The 17841-nt window shown below is 40.8% G+C and overlaps 1 protein-coding gene across 4 annotated transcripts in view; it reads left to right on the forward strand.

The window, feature by feature from the left end:
- The window catches only part of TNIK (TRAF2 and NCK interacting kinase), a 283956-nt gene that overhangs the window by 175417 nt on the left and 90698 nt on the right, over positions 1-17841 (forward strand). For all 4 annotated transcript variants that reach the window (XM_035132807.2, XM_035132804.2, XM_035132806.2 and 1 more), the window contains exons 8-10: positions 6849-6903; positions 8502-8580; positions 14937-15112. In XM_035132807.2, coding sequence (XP_034988698.2) covers positions 6849-6903; positions 8502-8580; positions 14937-15112 — 310 coding nt within the window. The remainder of the gene's footprint in view (positions 1-6848; positions 6904-8501; positions 8581-14936; positions 15113-17841) is intronic.

Raw genomic sequence — 17841 nt, forward strand, 5'->3', positions numbered from 1 at the left:
TCATTCAGTCAATCCTGAGAAAACGTTCCTAATGAACTAGTTACAGGTAGGTAGCTGTGTTGGTCTGCCGTAGTTGAAGCAAAATAAAAAAATCATTCCAGTAGCACCTTAGAGACCAACTAAGTTTGTCATTGCTATGAGCTTCCGTGTGCATGCACACTTCTTCAGATACTTTTCTTCAGATACAGATGTATCTGAAGAAGTGCGCATGCACACGAAAGCTCATACCAATGACAAACTTAGTCAAAACAAAATAAAAAATTCCTTCCAGTAGCACCTTAGAGACCAACTAAGTTTGTCATACAACTAAGTTTGACAAACTTAGTTGGTCTCTAAGGTGCTACTGGAAGGAATTTTTTATCTTGTTCCTAATGAAAGCACAGTGTGAAAGTTAAATTAATGGTCAGTTCATAGAAGTGCAAAATTTCAGGGCCAAACTACATGTGACATTATCTATGCATTTAAACAATACTGTATGTATTTATTTTGAAGATTTACACCCCTCTTTTCGATCAAATGATTCTCAAGGTAGGTTTCAAACAGCAGACATGAAACCCTAAAACTAATGTGCATGCACGCACAGCCCTTAGTATCTTGGCTCATGATTGAAGCCTGGCTGCTTTTATTTTGGGGGGTGGGGTGGGGGGAGGAAAGCAGATCTTAAATGTCACCATCTACTGCACAGGCTTGTTGTGAGAATAAAAAAGGAGGGGCAACCCCAGTTAATGTTAAGATGTACAGATGTTAAGATGCACAGATAATGTTAAGATGCACAGTAATTTAATCAGCAGCTAAAATGCACTGGAAATATGCAGGTGCATTGAATGCTGATTTCCATGGTTTTGCTGTTTTGAAGAGAGCCAAAGGCCGCTCTCTTTTCCTAAGCAGTTTGCTTCTAAAATCTCTGGTTGAAATCACCCTCTCATAAACTTGTTCACTTACAGGCAGACAGCAGAGGCAGTTTTCTGAGTGAGTGAAGCCTGTCAAAAGCTTGTCAGTGAAGGCAGACTGCTTTGCCAGCGCCAGATTGATTCCTTGTTAAATTTTCTATTCTGAACAAAATCTGGAGAGATGAGCAGTCCATAAGGCAGTCAGTCATTGGAAAGTGAACTTGATATTCATTAGGGATTTGTCATTGTCATTAAAATTCTGGATTTCAGGCATTGTGCCAGATCCTTCTGGACCCGAGCCAGCAGTGCAGGGCTAGACACCTTTTCCCAGGTCCTTTTAATAATAACAATTATTTCCAGAATAGGGTGTGAGCACAGTGTTTAAAAAGAAGAAGGGGAGGGGCAGGAGATGCAGGCCTTGCCTTTAGGCTTACAATCTATGTAAGTAGCTAGATAAACAAGGGAAGAGGAATGGAGGAAAATGACCAGCCAGGAGTTCTGTTTGAGAATACAGTACCAGACTGAGCTGAGGTTTTTTATCAGGCATTTAAAATAGACCAACAGAAGGAGCCAGATGGGTACCAGAAGGCAGAGCTTCAATGATAGGGAGAAGCAAGGGAGAAAGGTTATACATAGATAGCGAATGGACAGTGTGAATTCTGGGCTCATGGAAAGCAACAATACTGCTGAAACGGAGGAAGAGAAGAAGAAGCATGAGTTTAACAATTTCCTCTTTTCTCAAGCACAGCAGTGTATGTTTGCCTGCCTTGCCAGTGTTTGAGAAGGAGGGCATTGGAAGCACTTGGCATCACCAAGAGCTTCAGCATCCCATCCTAGAATCAGTAGAGTTGACTGTGTTTACAAGTTTTCTGGTCACTTTGCCACTTAACCAGTGGGATGAAGAGCCCTGTTCCAATTTCTTGACACTGTTGCTCCCAGGTAAGGGTGGTAGTTGTTTCAGTTCACATATAAAGGTGAACCCACATAATTTGCACTTCCTGAAACAATACTTGGACTGCAGCACAGCCGTCTTTTTACATTTACAGTTCTCTGAATTTTGCAGTGTAGTTTTCCAGCCAATTAACATTCACAAAAATGCATGTACTTGGTTAAAGTGTGCATAAAAATGCATATAGAATCATAGAATCATAGAGTTGGAAGAGACCACAAGGGCCATCCAGTCCAACCCCCTGCCAAGCAGGAAACACCATCAAAGCATTCCTGACATATGCCTGTCAAGCCTCTGCTTAAAGACCTCCAAAGAAGGAGACTCCACCACACTCCTTGGTAGCAAATTCCACTGCCGAACAGCTCTTACTGTCAGGAGGTTCTTCCTAATGTTTAGGTGGAATCTTCTTTCTTGAAGTTTGAATCCATTGCTCCGTGTCCACTTCTCTGGAGCAGCAGAATATATAAGTGAAAAATAACGTACAATAAAAGGCATTATATTAAGGGAAATCACTTTGCAAAAATGAGTATTTTACACAAAATTCCATACAAATGTGGATATTATGAAAGACATGCACAAGAACACTGATGGATATTTATGACGACTTTCATTTTCTTTAAAAATTGCAAGCTGACATGGTAATGTGCAGAACTGAACTTCGGATTGGAAAAATGAGAAACGGAGACACCCTGAAACTGACAGATTCACCCATTCCTCCCTCTAGGTGCCCTCTTGCCAAGCAGTTGAAAATAACTTGCATGCAGATAGAGAGAAACTCAGGCTGAATATGATCAAGCACAGCTTGGAGAAGCTCATTTTAGAGCTCATCTTGGCTGGAGCAGTGTTGACATTAAACTCCTGTCCATTTTGCCTTATATTAACATATCTAGCCCAGCTAATTTGATTAACAAGCTGCCGTAAATGCACGAGTGCATCAAAGCAGGAAGTGCTGATGCCTGCCTGGTTGAAAGACATAGTGTTCTGACCCTTGCTTGAAACAAAGCACTTCCTTGGATCCAGAAGAGCTTAACAACTGTAGGACTGTTTCAGCTTTGCCAGTTTTGGGAATAATAGTTGAGGCAGTGGCCACCCGGCTCCCCGGGCATGTAATGGGAAGGTGTGCATGATTCCCATAATTAAGATTTTCATATTGGCAAAATAAACCATAGTATTGGAATTGTGGGGAGACATAGTATTGGCATTGGGTATCAATTGTGGGTCTTCTTGGGACTCTATCACTTGATGCCAGCCAAAGCTCTATTAAGTTTGTGGCTGGATTTGAGAAACCTACCATTTCTTTCTTGGTGGAAATACGGCACTTGGTGTATGTTAGAATTTGTTAATACAGGATGAGGTCAGTATGCTACTTTTGTCCGTAATGTTCAAATAAGCTTCATATACGTAGATGTTTAATTTTAGGTTGTTTTCATAATTTGTTGTCGTAAGATACACTTGAGATTATTGGGCATAATTGTCCAATATGATTAATGCAACTGTCATCCTTCTTTTTCAAACAAAGTAAATTGTCATCAAAAAGGCATACAGATTGGATCCCGTCATACTTTGGTTTAAGTTTATAAGCACAAAACCTCTGATGACTGGCTGCAAAGAGGAAATTCCAAATTCTACACATACTGGACAGGAATGCCTCTGGTTTCTTTAGCCAAACAGAGCTGGCTTCATAATCTGCTGAATAATACAGTTAATACCACGCAAAAAACACTCCATGTGATAAAGGAGATATACAAAAGCCTCTTTGTGATAGTTTTGTTTTTCTCTTCTGTCTGCCATTACTTATCTTTTCAGAAAGCTTTTAAATTTATTCAGAAGCAAAAGAAGATAGCAGTTTATTTCTTCTTGGCAGGGAGAAAAGATAATGCAAATGTGTTAGCCCCCTTTTAAGAGAAAACTTCTGCCTTGTTATATTTAAACCTTAATTACCATGTAATCCTAACTGTTAAAAGCCAACTGGAAACCTAATTGTTTCTTGTGTTGTTTTGTCAAATGCAGGATGTGATTATTGATCCGCGTTGTGTGACTTAGGAGCATAAGGAAGTGTCAGACTGTTGGACCATCTAGCTTAGTATTGTGTACACTGACTGGCAGCAGAGTTCTCCACAGTTTCAGACAGAGGATATTCCCTGTCTTACCTAGAAATGCTACGGATTGAACTGGGGACCTTCTTTGTGCAAAGCAGGTGCTCTGCCACTGAGTTCCAGCCATTCCCTGCTTTTAGGGTGACTACCAAACCTGTTCCATGGATTGCAAAGGTCAAGGGAAACGATTTGGTGTCTACCATCCCATTTCAGGATTTTTGATCAGCGCCTGGTGGACTTTTGTCAAAATCTAGTAAAAAGTAGATTCTTAGTAGGACATATCCTACTAAGGAGTCCCATCACTGCAAGGATTTCCGCTTGTGCAGTGGGACTTTCTCCCCTCTCTTCCCTCCCACATATGCCCTGTAGCCTCCCAAAATAGGCTCTGGGGGGTTGGAGGAACCCTTAGAACAGATGTGGGGGAAGGAGAGATGTTCTGTTGCACAATCAGAAATCCTCGCACTGATGGAAACATTATTGTAATTCTACATTTGATTTTACCCGATATGCATGTCTCCTGCCACACAAGCAAAACAAATTTACAGCTGGCAAACAAATATCTGGTCTGAGGGACATTTTACAGTATTTCCACTGTGTAAACGTAGTGCTAACAAGGTTCAAGAAGGAGACTCATTGGTGTAAAGAGGCCAGCAAAGGCGTGTGGGAGAAGTAAAATAATTAAACAGGGAAATAGATGGAAGGGAAAGAAAAAGTATATCTGACCACAGTTGGAAGTACTTAAAAAAAATATTTTTACACTTTCAGCTGAGACTTTTCTTCAGCTGATTATCTAGAAATGTTGGACTATCTTCCATTCTTTTAAATGCCTACGCTTCAGGCTTATTTATCTAAATATGTGTTCTGCCCTCTCATTTTGTAGTCTAGCAAACTGCCTAGCTTATGGCAATTCTGTGAATACTAAGAAATTCCAATTCTTGATATTTCATTTTTTTTGCACCACACCATCCTTGACTGCAGTTACCTTAAAAACGTCAGTCGTTTAATTTCTCATCGGAAAATGACCTGGGGTGGATGTGTAATGCCCTAGCATTGGCAGTGAACTGCTTGCGATTGACAGGAGCATTCCAAGGCAGTTAAAGTCTGTTAAGAGCAGTTAGAAAAGCCAGTTACAAAAGACAGCGTTCGCTGTCAATCCCTGGCATCTCTAGGAAGGGTTGGGAAAGACCTTGCGAAATCCTGGTGAGCTACTGCCAATCAATGTCAACAACACAGAGCTAATGGCCCAATGGTCTGGCACTATAAAGGAGCTTCCTATGTTCCTATGAAAGAAAAGGAATAAAGAGAAAAGAACACCACAGAAAGGGAAACTTTTTCAGCTGCTTATAGTCTCAATATATTTAGCATTAGTTTTTAATTCTCATTTTCTTAGAGATTATGTTAACCAGTTCAGAAGTAATAATCCAGGGATCTGCAACTTTTTTGGGGCCAGCGGACACATACGGAATTTTGAGGGAGTGATGCGGTTTGTCCGTCACAAAATGGCTGCTCTGGGGGCCACGGTATAACACAAAATGGCTGCCACATCCGGAAGAGCAGAAAAAGAGACAGAACCATGAAAAAGGTGTAGGCAGTCATCCTCCCCCCCCAAAAAAAAAAATCAGTAGGAAAAAGCCACTTAACATCAGTCATCACAGTGCTCACAGAGAGAAGCTCTCCTCGTCTCTCTTCAGAACAGAAAGGAGGTTGGGTATCCAGGCCTGGCATCCACTGAAATATGGGCACATCTGAGGGGGCATGTTCAGTATAAGATAAGCCAAACCAGTCAGGAAGAGCAAACAGTCCTTCGTGCATCGTGGCTTTTTGAGGACATGTACACTGAAATATTTTGTGAGCACCATAGGCAGTTCTGGTGGGTTGCCACATTGGTAACTTTTCTGCCATGATTTGTTAGAATGCGTCTCACACATTTCCTCTTTTCTTCTCTTGTGTGCTTATAATTCAACAGTTCTGGGGTTTCTTAAACCAGACTTCCCGTTTACATCCAGACGGTGAAACTTTTATGAAGCCAGAAAGATTTGTATCCTGGTTTATAGTTCAAGATTTAAAGCATAGTTTCCTGGTTGTGCTTAATGGGACAGTATGGTTTAAGAAGCCCTGGAAATATTAAATTATGGTGCAAGAGAGAGGGGAGGAAAGAGCAGAGGAGTTGGGGTGTAACCCCAAACACTCATTCTCAGTATAATAAAAAACAGGCTTTATTAGACCAAGAACATCGTGCCTGGACTGGGCCAGCATCTGTTTAGTGACCAGTTCTTCAATAATTACTTACAGATTCCTTGACATCAGTTTTCTCTGCCTTTATATATCTGAAGTAAAATATGCATCTGAACATGTGTGTGTGTTTCACAGGCCCTGCTTTGGGATTGTTATTATTTTTAAAAAGTGGAATATACTTTTTGAAATAAAATAGAACCCCAGATTCATTAGCCTTTCTCATGGGGCAGGTGCTCCAATCCATAAATAATTTTGGCTGCTCTTTTTTGAACCTTTTCCTGCTCGTAATTGCCTCTTGCCTTTGCAGGAAGATTAACTGGCAGCCTGTTTGGGTTTTTACATTTCAAAGAGTTATTCCTTTGTTATTGAAAGAGGATCACATTGGATTACATAGCTTCAGTGTTCTCATATAGCAATTGTGATTTCCCCCCCCCCTTCCCAGTCTGTGGGGCCCTCCCCATAACTCTGCAGCTCTAACAGTGGGAAGAACATAAAAATTGGTGTCTGAAAGGCCTAAATCATCTAAGCTATTTAGACAATGCAGATCAAACTTTGAGCATTAAGTTAGCCAAGAATTTGTTCTGGCCTAGCAGTAGCTCCATCAGACAATTCCCAATTTGCTACAGGTTCAACTAATGTGCACTTCTTAAAGGGTGTTTTTGTGATTCTTTCTTTCAGAGCGATTTGTGGTCTTTGGGGATAACAGCCATCGAGATGGCAGAAGGAGCTCCTCGTGAGTACAACCCAATTTCACACTTTATCATAACTTGGATTGCTGCAAAATAAAAAAAATTCATTCAGTAGCACCTTAAAGACCAACTAAGTTTTTATTTTGGTATGAGCTTTCGTGTGCATGCACACTTCTTCAGATACAGTGAAATGGAAGTTTCCAGGCACTTATGTAGAGAAGGGGTGGGGAGGGGTGGGGATGGGGAGGGGGGATCACTCAGAAGGGTGGTGGAAATGGGTGATTGACTGACTGATAGCTGTTGATGACCGCAAACGACTGCAAATGGTTTTGCATGAAAAAGCAAGGGTTGAGATGGCTGAAGATCGCTTATCATACATAAGTGCCTGGAAACTTCCATTTCACTGTATCTGAAGAAGTGTGCATGCACACGAAAGCTCATACCAAAATAAAAACTTAGTTGGTCTTTAAGGTGCTACTGAAGGAATTTTTTTTATTTTACTTCGATCCAGACCATCACGGCTACCTACCTGTAACCAGAACTATGGATTGCTGCTTGTTAAGGTTCATTATGCGTTATCAGCATGTCCAGTCCTGCGGTGATAAATTGTATATAGGCGATCACCAAGTAAAGCATTGAAAGTAAAGCATTGATATGGAATTCATAGGATAGGATTCTATATTTATCTAAGACAGGGATTGGAATCAGTGCTCCTGGCCACCATAGTGGGAAGGAGGTTTAGCCTACAACACAAAGGTGTCTCGTAACTTGATGCTAAGTAAGCAAATTGCTACTGCCATCCATGGTCGGGTTTGCATTTGTGGACAATATTCCCAGTGTAAGTGCTTCTGTCTTCTCTAAGAAGTACCCCATGGGAATACAGTAGATAGGATTTCCCCCATGGGTATGATGTCTGACCCGTCAAAAAATAGTCAGTTGTCCAGGTCAAATAATAAGGCCAAGTAGATATAGCTCAGTTGGTTAAGTATTTTTCAAAGCCTTCACTTTATTTATTTAATTAATATGGCTTTAAATTTGTTTAAAATGCTTTATTATGTTTTATTGTTTTTAGATGTTTCTAACCCATTTTAAATGTTTTATTTATTTATTTATTTTAATTGCAGAAGTGGTTGCCATCCTGAGCTTCTTTAGGAGAAAGGGCAGGCTATTATTTATTTATTTATTTATTTAATAAATAAATAAAATCACAAGAAATAAAATCACAAGATGCCTTCACACTTGAGCATGGTTCCAAGAAATAGAACGCCTGGTGGGGAAAGAGAAAACAGAAGGGTGGGGTTGTCCGGTTGCAAGTTCTCAGCAAAGCACACTGGGTTCTGTGGGAGAAAATAAATTTCATTCTGGAACATGGCTGAAAGAGAAACTGTATTGTAAGGGTAAGCCTGCAGCTCTTAGCAGGAGTCACTCATAGCACTGTGTTCTCACTGGGAGAGCAGAACAGGCGTTGAAGCCCATTGAGAAACTCAACAGGTTCATCATCCTGCGCCTCATGTGGTTGTAGAGAGAACACCAAAAGGATTTCAATAAAGCACTGAATATCTTTGGTAGAATGTTCTATGTACTGTATTCCATTATGTTTTGTTCTGTACCTGATGCTTTCTGTTGTGGGTTTTTTTTCCAGCCCTTTGTGACATGCATCCCATGAGAGCTTTATTCCTCATTCCTCGGAACCCAGCCCCCAGGTTGAAATCAAAGAAATGGTGAGTGTGCCCGCCCACCATTCTCCACATATGAGCTTGATTTGCATGCTGTAAGGAGCCATTGTATTTTATTTATGTTTCGGGCACTGCAAAAACAAGACAAAACCCACCTCTGCAAGAAATAAGGTGTGATTTGGTCCTTATTAAAAACGGATGGTAAAATGTGCGTGCAGAAATTGGACCACTTCGGTGGGGCTAACAGCTTTTTCAAATTGTAATCATTTGCTCATCAAAGGTATGGGCTGAATTCTATATGTCAGGGGTGGAAAATCTATAGCCCATCCACCAGCCAACAGGTAGGGATTACAAATGACTACAAATCCCATCATCCTTGACCATTGGCCTGTTGGCTGGTGCTGATGGGTGTTGGAGTGCAGCAACATCTGGAAAGGTCAATGGTTCCCTGTCCCTGAGCTAGGCCAGTACTTTTCAGAAGGAAAAAAGACTGGGGAAGATGAAATCCTAAGGGTACAGAACAACAAAGACTGTATTAATCCAACAAGTTTCACATCAGATTCCATCTTCAATGACACTACAGATAACAGCAATGAAGATTTAGATAGTATAATGCTATTGAAACAATTTATACAATATAATAAAGGCAAAACTAATAGCAGAAAGGGAAAAGGTCATCACATTATCTTCAAAAACATTTGGAATGCTCATGCATATATTAAAATATACAAATACTCCTCTGAAAGAACTATACAAAAAACTCCTTTTCCTTTCCCCCTGCCCCAGCTCCACACATTGATTCCAGTCTGGATCAGCATCCCACCCCACTCCAGCTGCTATTTTAGTAGACAAAAAGTACTCAGGGCCAATCATATGCTCAGTGTCATGTCTGTTTTGGCTCTGAGAGAGTTCTGGGATGGAAGAGCAATGGGAACCGTGTGATTCAATGATGGGTGGTGAGCCTCCCCTTCTACGTCAGTGAAAGCAGAGCATGCTAAGGATCCTGCCATCTGTCAGCCTTCTGCTTTTTAGCAAGGCTTACATTCACAGAGGAAAGGAGTGTTTAAACTCTGTTCAGGGTCAGAGAGATCAGCAGTTCCCTTCTGAACTCTGTGGTTCCAGAGTCCAAGGAGAAGTGGTCTTAAGTGGGTTTAGGCTGGCCTGCCTATTGCATGTGAGGGAGTCTGACTCTAAAGCACTGTAGATGGAGATCTCTTGTTAAATATGGAGAAAAATGGTATGTTGGCTGCAAAACCCCTTGGGGGCTGAAGATGAAGAAGTTAAGCCAGTGAAATCCACTGATAAGTAGTGGAGGATTTGGAGTCTCACCTCCTGCTGCAAACGGGGTGGGGTGGGGGTGGGAGCAGAGGGAACGCCAAGGAGAAAAACCCTCCGCTCAGTTCTTGTCTTTGCATCTCTGCACCTGCTTTCAAATGGCTTTAATTTGCTTAAAAGCAGTGGATTGTTTTATAACTCGCAGTCAGCCTATAATCAAGGGGAAACAGTGATTTTGTTTCATTATGTGCTAGCATTTCCTCAGTGTGCTGTGGCACAATTTTTATTCCTTTATTCTCACTGTAGTTGCTTTCTTGTGAATCAGTTCTTAGTAAGCCTCGGCAAGTGGGTTCGCATGTTATTAGGGGTGGCTTTCGTTCAAGGATCTTGTAAGGCTTTGCAAGCTTCCCCCCCTCCCCGAATCTGGGCTTTGCTCCCTTTTTTACTATCAGCTGTCAATAACATGATTTAATCAAGCTCTGCACTCCTTGATTTCCAGGGGGAAAGCTTTGTAGTAAAAAGACAGTGTTTTATGGCATCTTAAAGACCAAGGGTTGTATCCAGTGAAGTAGTCCTGTTAGTGCAAGGATTTCTGCTTGTGCAATGAAATGTGGGTGGTACCAAACTGGGTCTTTAACCCAGGTGAAATAAAGCCTAGTTTCACCCCTCGTAGTACTTTGTTGCTCATCCCTTACTGACAGGGAGTCTGTAATTGTTGGATTGGGGAGATGCAGCATGTATCCATGTACACATCTTGCAGTATGCAGACTCTCCATCCCCCATTCTTCCATGCATGCACATGTCATGCTTATTCCAAGAAGCCCAAGGTAACGTTCATCATTTCCTCTTCTTTAAAATGATGGTGGCTGCATGAACACAGTCCATTTAAAGCATATGCGCGTCCACACAAAAAATCCTGGGGCTATAGTTTACACCTCATGGAGCTACAATTCCCAGCACCAATAATAAACTACAGTTCCATATATATATATATATATATATATATATATATATATATATATATATGGAGTGAGCTTTGTGACCCAGTGTTTTTTTGCTAACACAATGGGCTAGGATCAGCCTGGTTTTGTAACAGAGAGATATATACCTACTGTCCTATGGAATATTGAATTTCTTCCCTTTATTTGAGTCTATAACAATAATTTGTCTGTCGCATTATAATTTTGCAGCTGAACGTTTGGCAAATTGGTGTCGGTAGTTAATTTTTTCCCTCTGTGCACTCAGGAATATATTTATTATAGATAGGAAAGCATGAGTAAAGCAGAAGCTATTAATCACATGCAATACACAAGAATGTTTAAAATCCAGCTCAGTGGCAGCTGGGGTTCATCACCAGCTACTGCACAGCTATATCCATACAATTTTTACATCCCTTAAGCATTAACAAGCAGTCAGTTCACAACCAAATGGGTATTTACTGAAAAATAAATACCTTATAAAAATATCTTGTAAAATTTGTGATTAAAACAGGCTGAGCTGTGCATGCTCGTGTTTGTAAGGGTCCTGCAGATTTTGCACAAAATGTTTGTTTTATGCAAACGGATTATACAAGCTAAAATTGTGCCTCTTGGACAACTTTGGTCTGTCATATTTGTAGTCAAATAGTAATAGATCATCTCTTGTTGTTCTGATTGTATCTACATTTTTGTATCATTTGGAACTGTTTATCATTATGGTTGTTTCCCCCCAGAGTGCAGGTGAATCCCTTCCCTGTTTCTCCCACAGCGCCATTTGAGTTGAAGGAATACACCCTCTTCTTCTTTCTGATACGCTCTTTAAATATTCAGATAGTAAGTAGGGCTTCAAAGTCTTAGCGCAGCTGTCTGTATCCAGCGCTGCCATCCCATTTGTGCAGCAGATATCTACTTGCGCAATAAAAGTTTTCCCTTCTCTCCCAAACAACTCCCCATGCACCCTCAAAATCTGCTCCGGAGGTTGGGGGGTCAGGTTGGGGGAGGGTTCAGGGAGAGGAGAGGAAGGGGAAATCCCGTTTCTGGCTTGTCATTTTCAAAAGTAACTAAGAATAAACCTCAAGGTGGCTTGTGCCAAAAAGAAACACTAGAGTAAACTAGAATAAAAGAACAATAAAGACTAATTAATATAAAGTTGAAGTATAAGGTTAAGAGCAGCAGTCAAATAAGGCTCCTGTAAGCCAATATCTGTTCACAGAAGTGCTTGTTTAGATAAAAACCTTAGTACTGTATAAAACCCAAACATCCCCCTGTATAAATATTTTGATAGGGTTAGCAAGGCAGGAATCATCAAAAGTTGGCCATGCAGTCGACATATATTTCATCTCCTGGATGTTTTTGTTAGTCTTTAGAATTATATTTTTAAAAAAATAGGAACTGAAAAGTGTTATGTTTACAAACCCAAAGGGGTTAGTAGTTTCACTTAGCCTGAAGTTTGCAAACTCCATTAACTACTGTCTGAATGATTTGCATGGATTAAGAGGCCTACAAGTAAGGCCAAAAAAAAAGTAGCTCATGGGGTATTGGGGGAGGCATGGCAAGAAAGTTGTAAAGAATCCCTCAGAGTAAAAAATGCCTCTGGCCACAGGGGTACTTAAAGTTTTTAGGATAAAGAGAGCCATCTACTGAGTAAAAGGGGGTGATCATAATCTGATAGGTCTGGTAAAACTCCCATTGTGAAATACAGCAATATTATTTAAACTCAGGCATCTAGCACAAAGGAAAGAGTGAGCACTATGTATAATTACAGAAACAAATATTGTGACTTAAACATTGGCCAGATCTTCTCTCTTTCTTTCTTAGGAGGTCCAGATAGTTTGATCTGATTATTATTAATTTTTGCTCATTTGTTTGTGAATATCTGTTTGCCACCTATAAATCCACAGGTTTACCATCTTAGTAATTTAGGGCTGTCTACATACCATACATTTAAAGCAGATGACTTCACCCAAAAAATCCTGGGAACTGTTGTTTACCCCAACAGTTCCCTAGACCCTCAACAACCTATAGTTCCCAGAATTCCTTGGGGGAAGTCATGCCCTTTAAATGCGCTTTAAATATATGGTATGTGCACAGAGAAATTAAGGGAGAAATGTCGTAGGTTCTCAGTTGTCATAAAGTTTAATGGAGCATTAGCTACTAATGATATAGACCAGGCATCCACAGACCGGCCCTCCAGATGTTTTGGACTACAATTCCCACTGGTCCGGTTAGCTAGGGATCATGGGAGTTGTAGGCCAAAACATCTGGAGGGCCGCAGTTTGGGGATGCCTGATATAGACATTGTGAGAAAAGTAGCTACAGAGGAGTTTGACTGCCCTACGTCCAGGAAGTTGAAAAACACAGTGGTCATTGAGGCACCTTTAAGCCTTTTTAACATTATCTTTAAATACTGCTTAGAGAAATGTGGTAAAAAAGGTGACAGGCAATCCTTAAGTTTAGTGCAGGGTTACTTCCTATTGAGGAAACAGTGTTATGGATTAAGATCAGCCTCCTGCTTCCAAAATGTAGTGGTAGATGAAAAGTTGGGGGGTTATCACCACCCAAAATTTATAGACTTTTGCAATTCAGTTTAAGCATAGGCCTTGGAGAAAGGCCAGAACCTGCTCATAAATCCTGCCTGACTTCCATAGATTGAAGCAGGATTTAACACGTAACACATTACAGTGGAAAACATTGCGGTTGCCCTGGTCAGTTCATTTAAGACTCATTTAAAGCCCTAACCATGTATTAAGTGAACATCCTTGAGTACCATTGAATTGTGTCTCTCTCCACCCATGCACCCCACACCAACGTCTCCCTAGTAATATAGTGCTGCAAAAAGAGGCTGTTGGAATATTTTTGTATTGTTGGGGGGGAACAGGAAATGCCATAATAAACCACTTGTTTTTTAAACGCCTGAGATATGACATCATTACATTAGCACCCCGTCCTTTCTGTTCTTTTCCACCTGAGGAATGTGCCAGCAAAACTGGTCTTTTCAGTGAGGAGTGGGCACTTCCTCATTGCTTGTTTAATCTGTTACTGAATTCAGAAATTCTTTCTTATCCTAATGAACATATTTAGATAAGCAGGAACTGTAAATCTGACAGCTTTAGAAGATGACACTTATTGTTTCATCCTGCAGTACAGTTTCGGTCATATCTGCCGGTTTGAAGCATTAATTTAAGCTAATATTCTTGTTTACCAAAACTGCATGCTGCGTCGTAGTCCATCAGAATCTTCCTTTATTGTGAATCCCCAGTAGTCATTTATGTTTTATAATAGGGTAAAATTGATTCTCAGAATGTTTGATAAAAGAATAAGTTGCTGAGCAATGAATTCTAATAATTTCGTAGGAATTGGTTGGGTAGGGTTCAGGGGAAAGAATGAGAACAGCCTAAAAGTATTCTAAGAAATAGCTATTCCTAAGAAGTAACTGATTTTACTGAGAGAGAGAGAGAGAGTGTGTGTGCTGAAATTTTATTTGTGGAAAACAAGTATATTCATTATTGTTATTAGCAGTATTAGTATTATTAATAATAATTCAGTTTATATCCCTTATCCCTCTCCAAGGAACCCAGGGCAAAAAAACACAATCTTAAAGCAATGTCATCAGAAAAATTCTAAAAACAGTTTTAAAAATCATATTCTTTTGCACAATTATTTCAGGAACAGTATCTTCCTACCATCAAATACCTGAGTAAATTAGAAAGTTTTTAAATAAAAGACAAGGTCTCACCTGCCAATTGCAGGGCCTGAGACGCTTGATATGGTTTCTGGTCACAATCATTCCATGCAACCCCTAATCCAGAGGCAGTATGCCTGTGTGAATACTAGCTTCTGTGGGAAACGATAAAACTTGAAAGTCTAGATGGCAAGAGATTTGCCCCAAATCTTTAGTATGCAGTTATGTGCAATTAGATTGTCTAAATTCATTCTTAATGGTTCCAATGTGTCCTCTGAACCATCTATGTGCCCTGAGGTAAAGCATCTAAAGGGGACCCTTGATAAGACTCTTAAATCCAGGGTCTAAACTTACGTAGCTATACCACTGTCTGCAGCCAACACAAAAAAATGCCTTTATCTTGTTACCTATACCTTTATCTGCATGTTTTCTTCCCTCCCCCCCCCCAAATTATCCAATTTGGGTAGGTCAAAAAAGTTCCAGTCCTTCATTGAAAGCTGCCTGGTAAAGAATCATGGCCAGAGGCCAACCACTGAACAGTTAATGAAGCATCCATTCATTCGAGACCAACCTAATGAAAGGCAGGTTCGCATCCAGCTCAAGGACCATATTGACAGGACTAAGAAAAAACGTGGAGAGAAAGGTAAGCAGAGAAGGTTATTCTAGAACAGGCACCCCCAAACTTCGGCCCTCCAGATGTTTTGGACTACAATTCCCATCTTCCCCAACCTTTAGTCCTGTTAGCTAGGGATCATGGGAGTTGTAGGTCAAAACATCTGGAGGGCGGCAGTTTGGGGATGCCTGTTCTAGAACCTAAGTGCTAGAAATGTGAAGATCATTGTGTTAGTCCATAAAAGTGCTTGCCTATTTCTGTTGATAACAGATTTTTCCCGTTTTCCATGTGGCAGAAGAAGAAACATGAGAAAACGAGATGTATCCCGGCACTCTGGGCACTCAGCACAATCTTCAGTTTGTTTTCTTCAGGGTCATCCTTAACAGATGTTACCACTGAAACTTGGTATTTCAGATGAAAACGAGCCCTTCCTTTGAATTAACAACAACAACAATCTTTATTACGGTCCATAGACCCATCAATTCGTTACCAAGCGATACACAGCTGGGACACCCCGCCCTCAAACCACTCAGACATCTTACTCAAATTCGGAATAGGAAACATTAGTTCTTGTGACCACCGATAAAAACTTTGCCACTGCTAGTGTTCTGGCATTTGACCGGTCTTCCAATAGGAACCTGATATAGAAATCCTCTGATTTTCCTGGGAGCAAGGCTAGCAGGGGTGAAATCATTTCAGCCCTAGCTTGCTCAAACTTCCCACAGTGCAGCACCATGTGTTTTATAGAATCTACATCATGGGTGCACGAGCACAGTCTTTCCTGGTAGGGTACTCCTCTCATCCTGCCCTCCAGCACTGCAGAGGGGAAAACATTCAGTCTTGCTTTTGTGAACAGCCTTCGGTAGTTTGGCACTGTCAAGTTTTGAATATAGGCTGCTGGCTTAAAGACATGCCCATATTGTACTCCTACTGCCAATGGACTGCAGATCGCAAGTGATTGATGTCGTAGATCACTGTGTGAATTATCCCAAAGTCTTTGCTTTAAGGTCTTTAGGGCACCTTCATATCCCAGGCAATAGAGTTGGGTGGGTGACAGACCTAAAGCAGTGGCTTTTCTCGCCATGGTTTTCTGCCATTGGCTGATGTATTCCTCATTGTTCAGGTATTTATACAGTCCCTCCCCAAGTTCAAATACTACAATCTTGAGCCAATGTTTTAGTGCAGCCCACCATGCCTTTGTTGAAATTGGGCATTCACCTGTTTCTAGCAGGAGTATGGAATTTCGCACACAATTGGGCACCTGAAGCAAGGATCGAATAAATTGTGCTTGGAAGCCATCTAGCTTAGGCAGGTCCCCATTCTGCCAGACATTTGCTGCGTACAGGATTTGGGGGACAGTTTTTGCATTGAATACTTTTAGAGCTGCCGGTACATACTTGCCGCCCTTTGTATGGAAGAATCGGAGTATGGCTAGTTTTGTAATCTCCGCCTTTTGAAGGGAGGTTTGCCAGTGGTACTTCCATGATCTTGTATGGTGGAATGTTAGTCCTAAATAGCTGAAATGTTTAATCTGTTCAAGTTCATGGCCATCCAGCGACCAGTTTAACCGGGAAAAGCTTCTTTCAAATACTAAGATTTTTGATTTTTCATAATTTATTGTTAAGCCATTTCCAAGACAATATTCAGAAAATTTCATCAACAGGTGTTTCAAACCCGGTCTGGTGCGTGAAATTATGGCCGCGTCATCAGCATAAAGCAGCAAGGGGGTTTTGAATTAACAAAAAAAAAAGAGTTGAACGATACACTAATGGAAGAGAGAATGGAGGGATTCCCAAATGTAATGGAAGATAAGAGAAGACGTATACTCCCCTAGGAATGATGAGAGATGAAAAAGGCACCTACATATTTGCTCAGTAGCAAATAAATACTCTGTGGTCATTTGAGGAGCCACCTGTCCAGGTTAAAGCGGCCACAACTGCATTGATTTTAGTGGTGTTTCAACCAGGCCAGGGTATTTTCTACTTCATGTTTAGGCAAAGTTCATGTGGACAAGCCATGAAATTATCTGGTAATTTGTTATGTTATATTGCACTGCAAGAGCACTCTGAATATTTCAGAGAAGCAAACAGAAACAAAACAAGCTTGCCAGACTTGTTACGCCGTACTGTTTAATGCAATAATATTTATTAATGGCTTAGGCTTTCTCAAAGAATAGATTTGATGCTGATTGAATGCTGATTGAATAGGCTCATAAAATGAGGAGCTATTTGCAGAAGAAACTTGCTCAATTAATGCATTTCCAACCTACTAACTTCAAAATGTGAATTTATTGATTTTCTATGATGCCAGTAAGAAGTTCTATAAAATATTTTGAATTAACACATCACTGGCCTGGTTCACATGTCATATTAAACCATAGCTTAAACCAAACTACAGATTAATGTGAACAAGAAGGTTGCTCCTCCCCTGGTCCTGCTGCACTGCAGACAAAGCAAGCAACAATCTGGCTTGTCATGTGGTCTGAATCCATGACACAACGAGCCAAACACTGACTTGCTTTGTCTGTGGCACACAGCAGAAAACAGGGAGGATTGGCCTAGCAATATTTGAGCGTTGTGTACTGCAGTGTTACCCAACCAGTGTGCCTCCGGATGTTTTGGGACTACAACTCCCATCATTCCTGACCACTGGTCTTGCTAGCTAGGGATGATGGGAGTTGTAGTCCCAAAACATCTGGAGGCACACTGGTTGGGAAACACTGGTGTACTGACATGCTGTTATTTCACATTAAACCATGG

This window comes from Zootoca vivipara, chromosome 5 (assembly GCF_963506605.1).
Source record: "Zootoca vivipara chromosome 5, rZooViv1.1, whole genome shotgun sequence".
In the NCBI taxonomy this organism is placed as follows: Eukaryota; Metazoa; Chordata; class Lepidosauria; order Squamata; family Lacertidae; genus Zootoca; species Zootoca vivipara.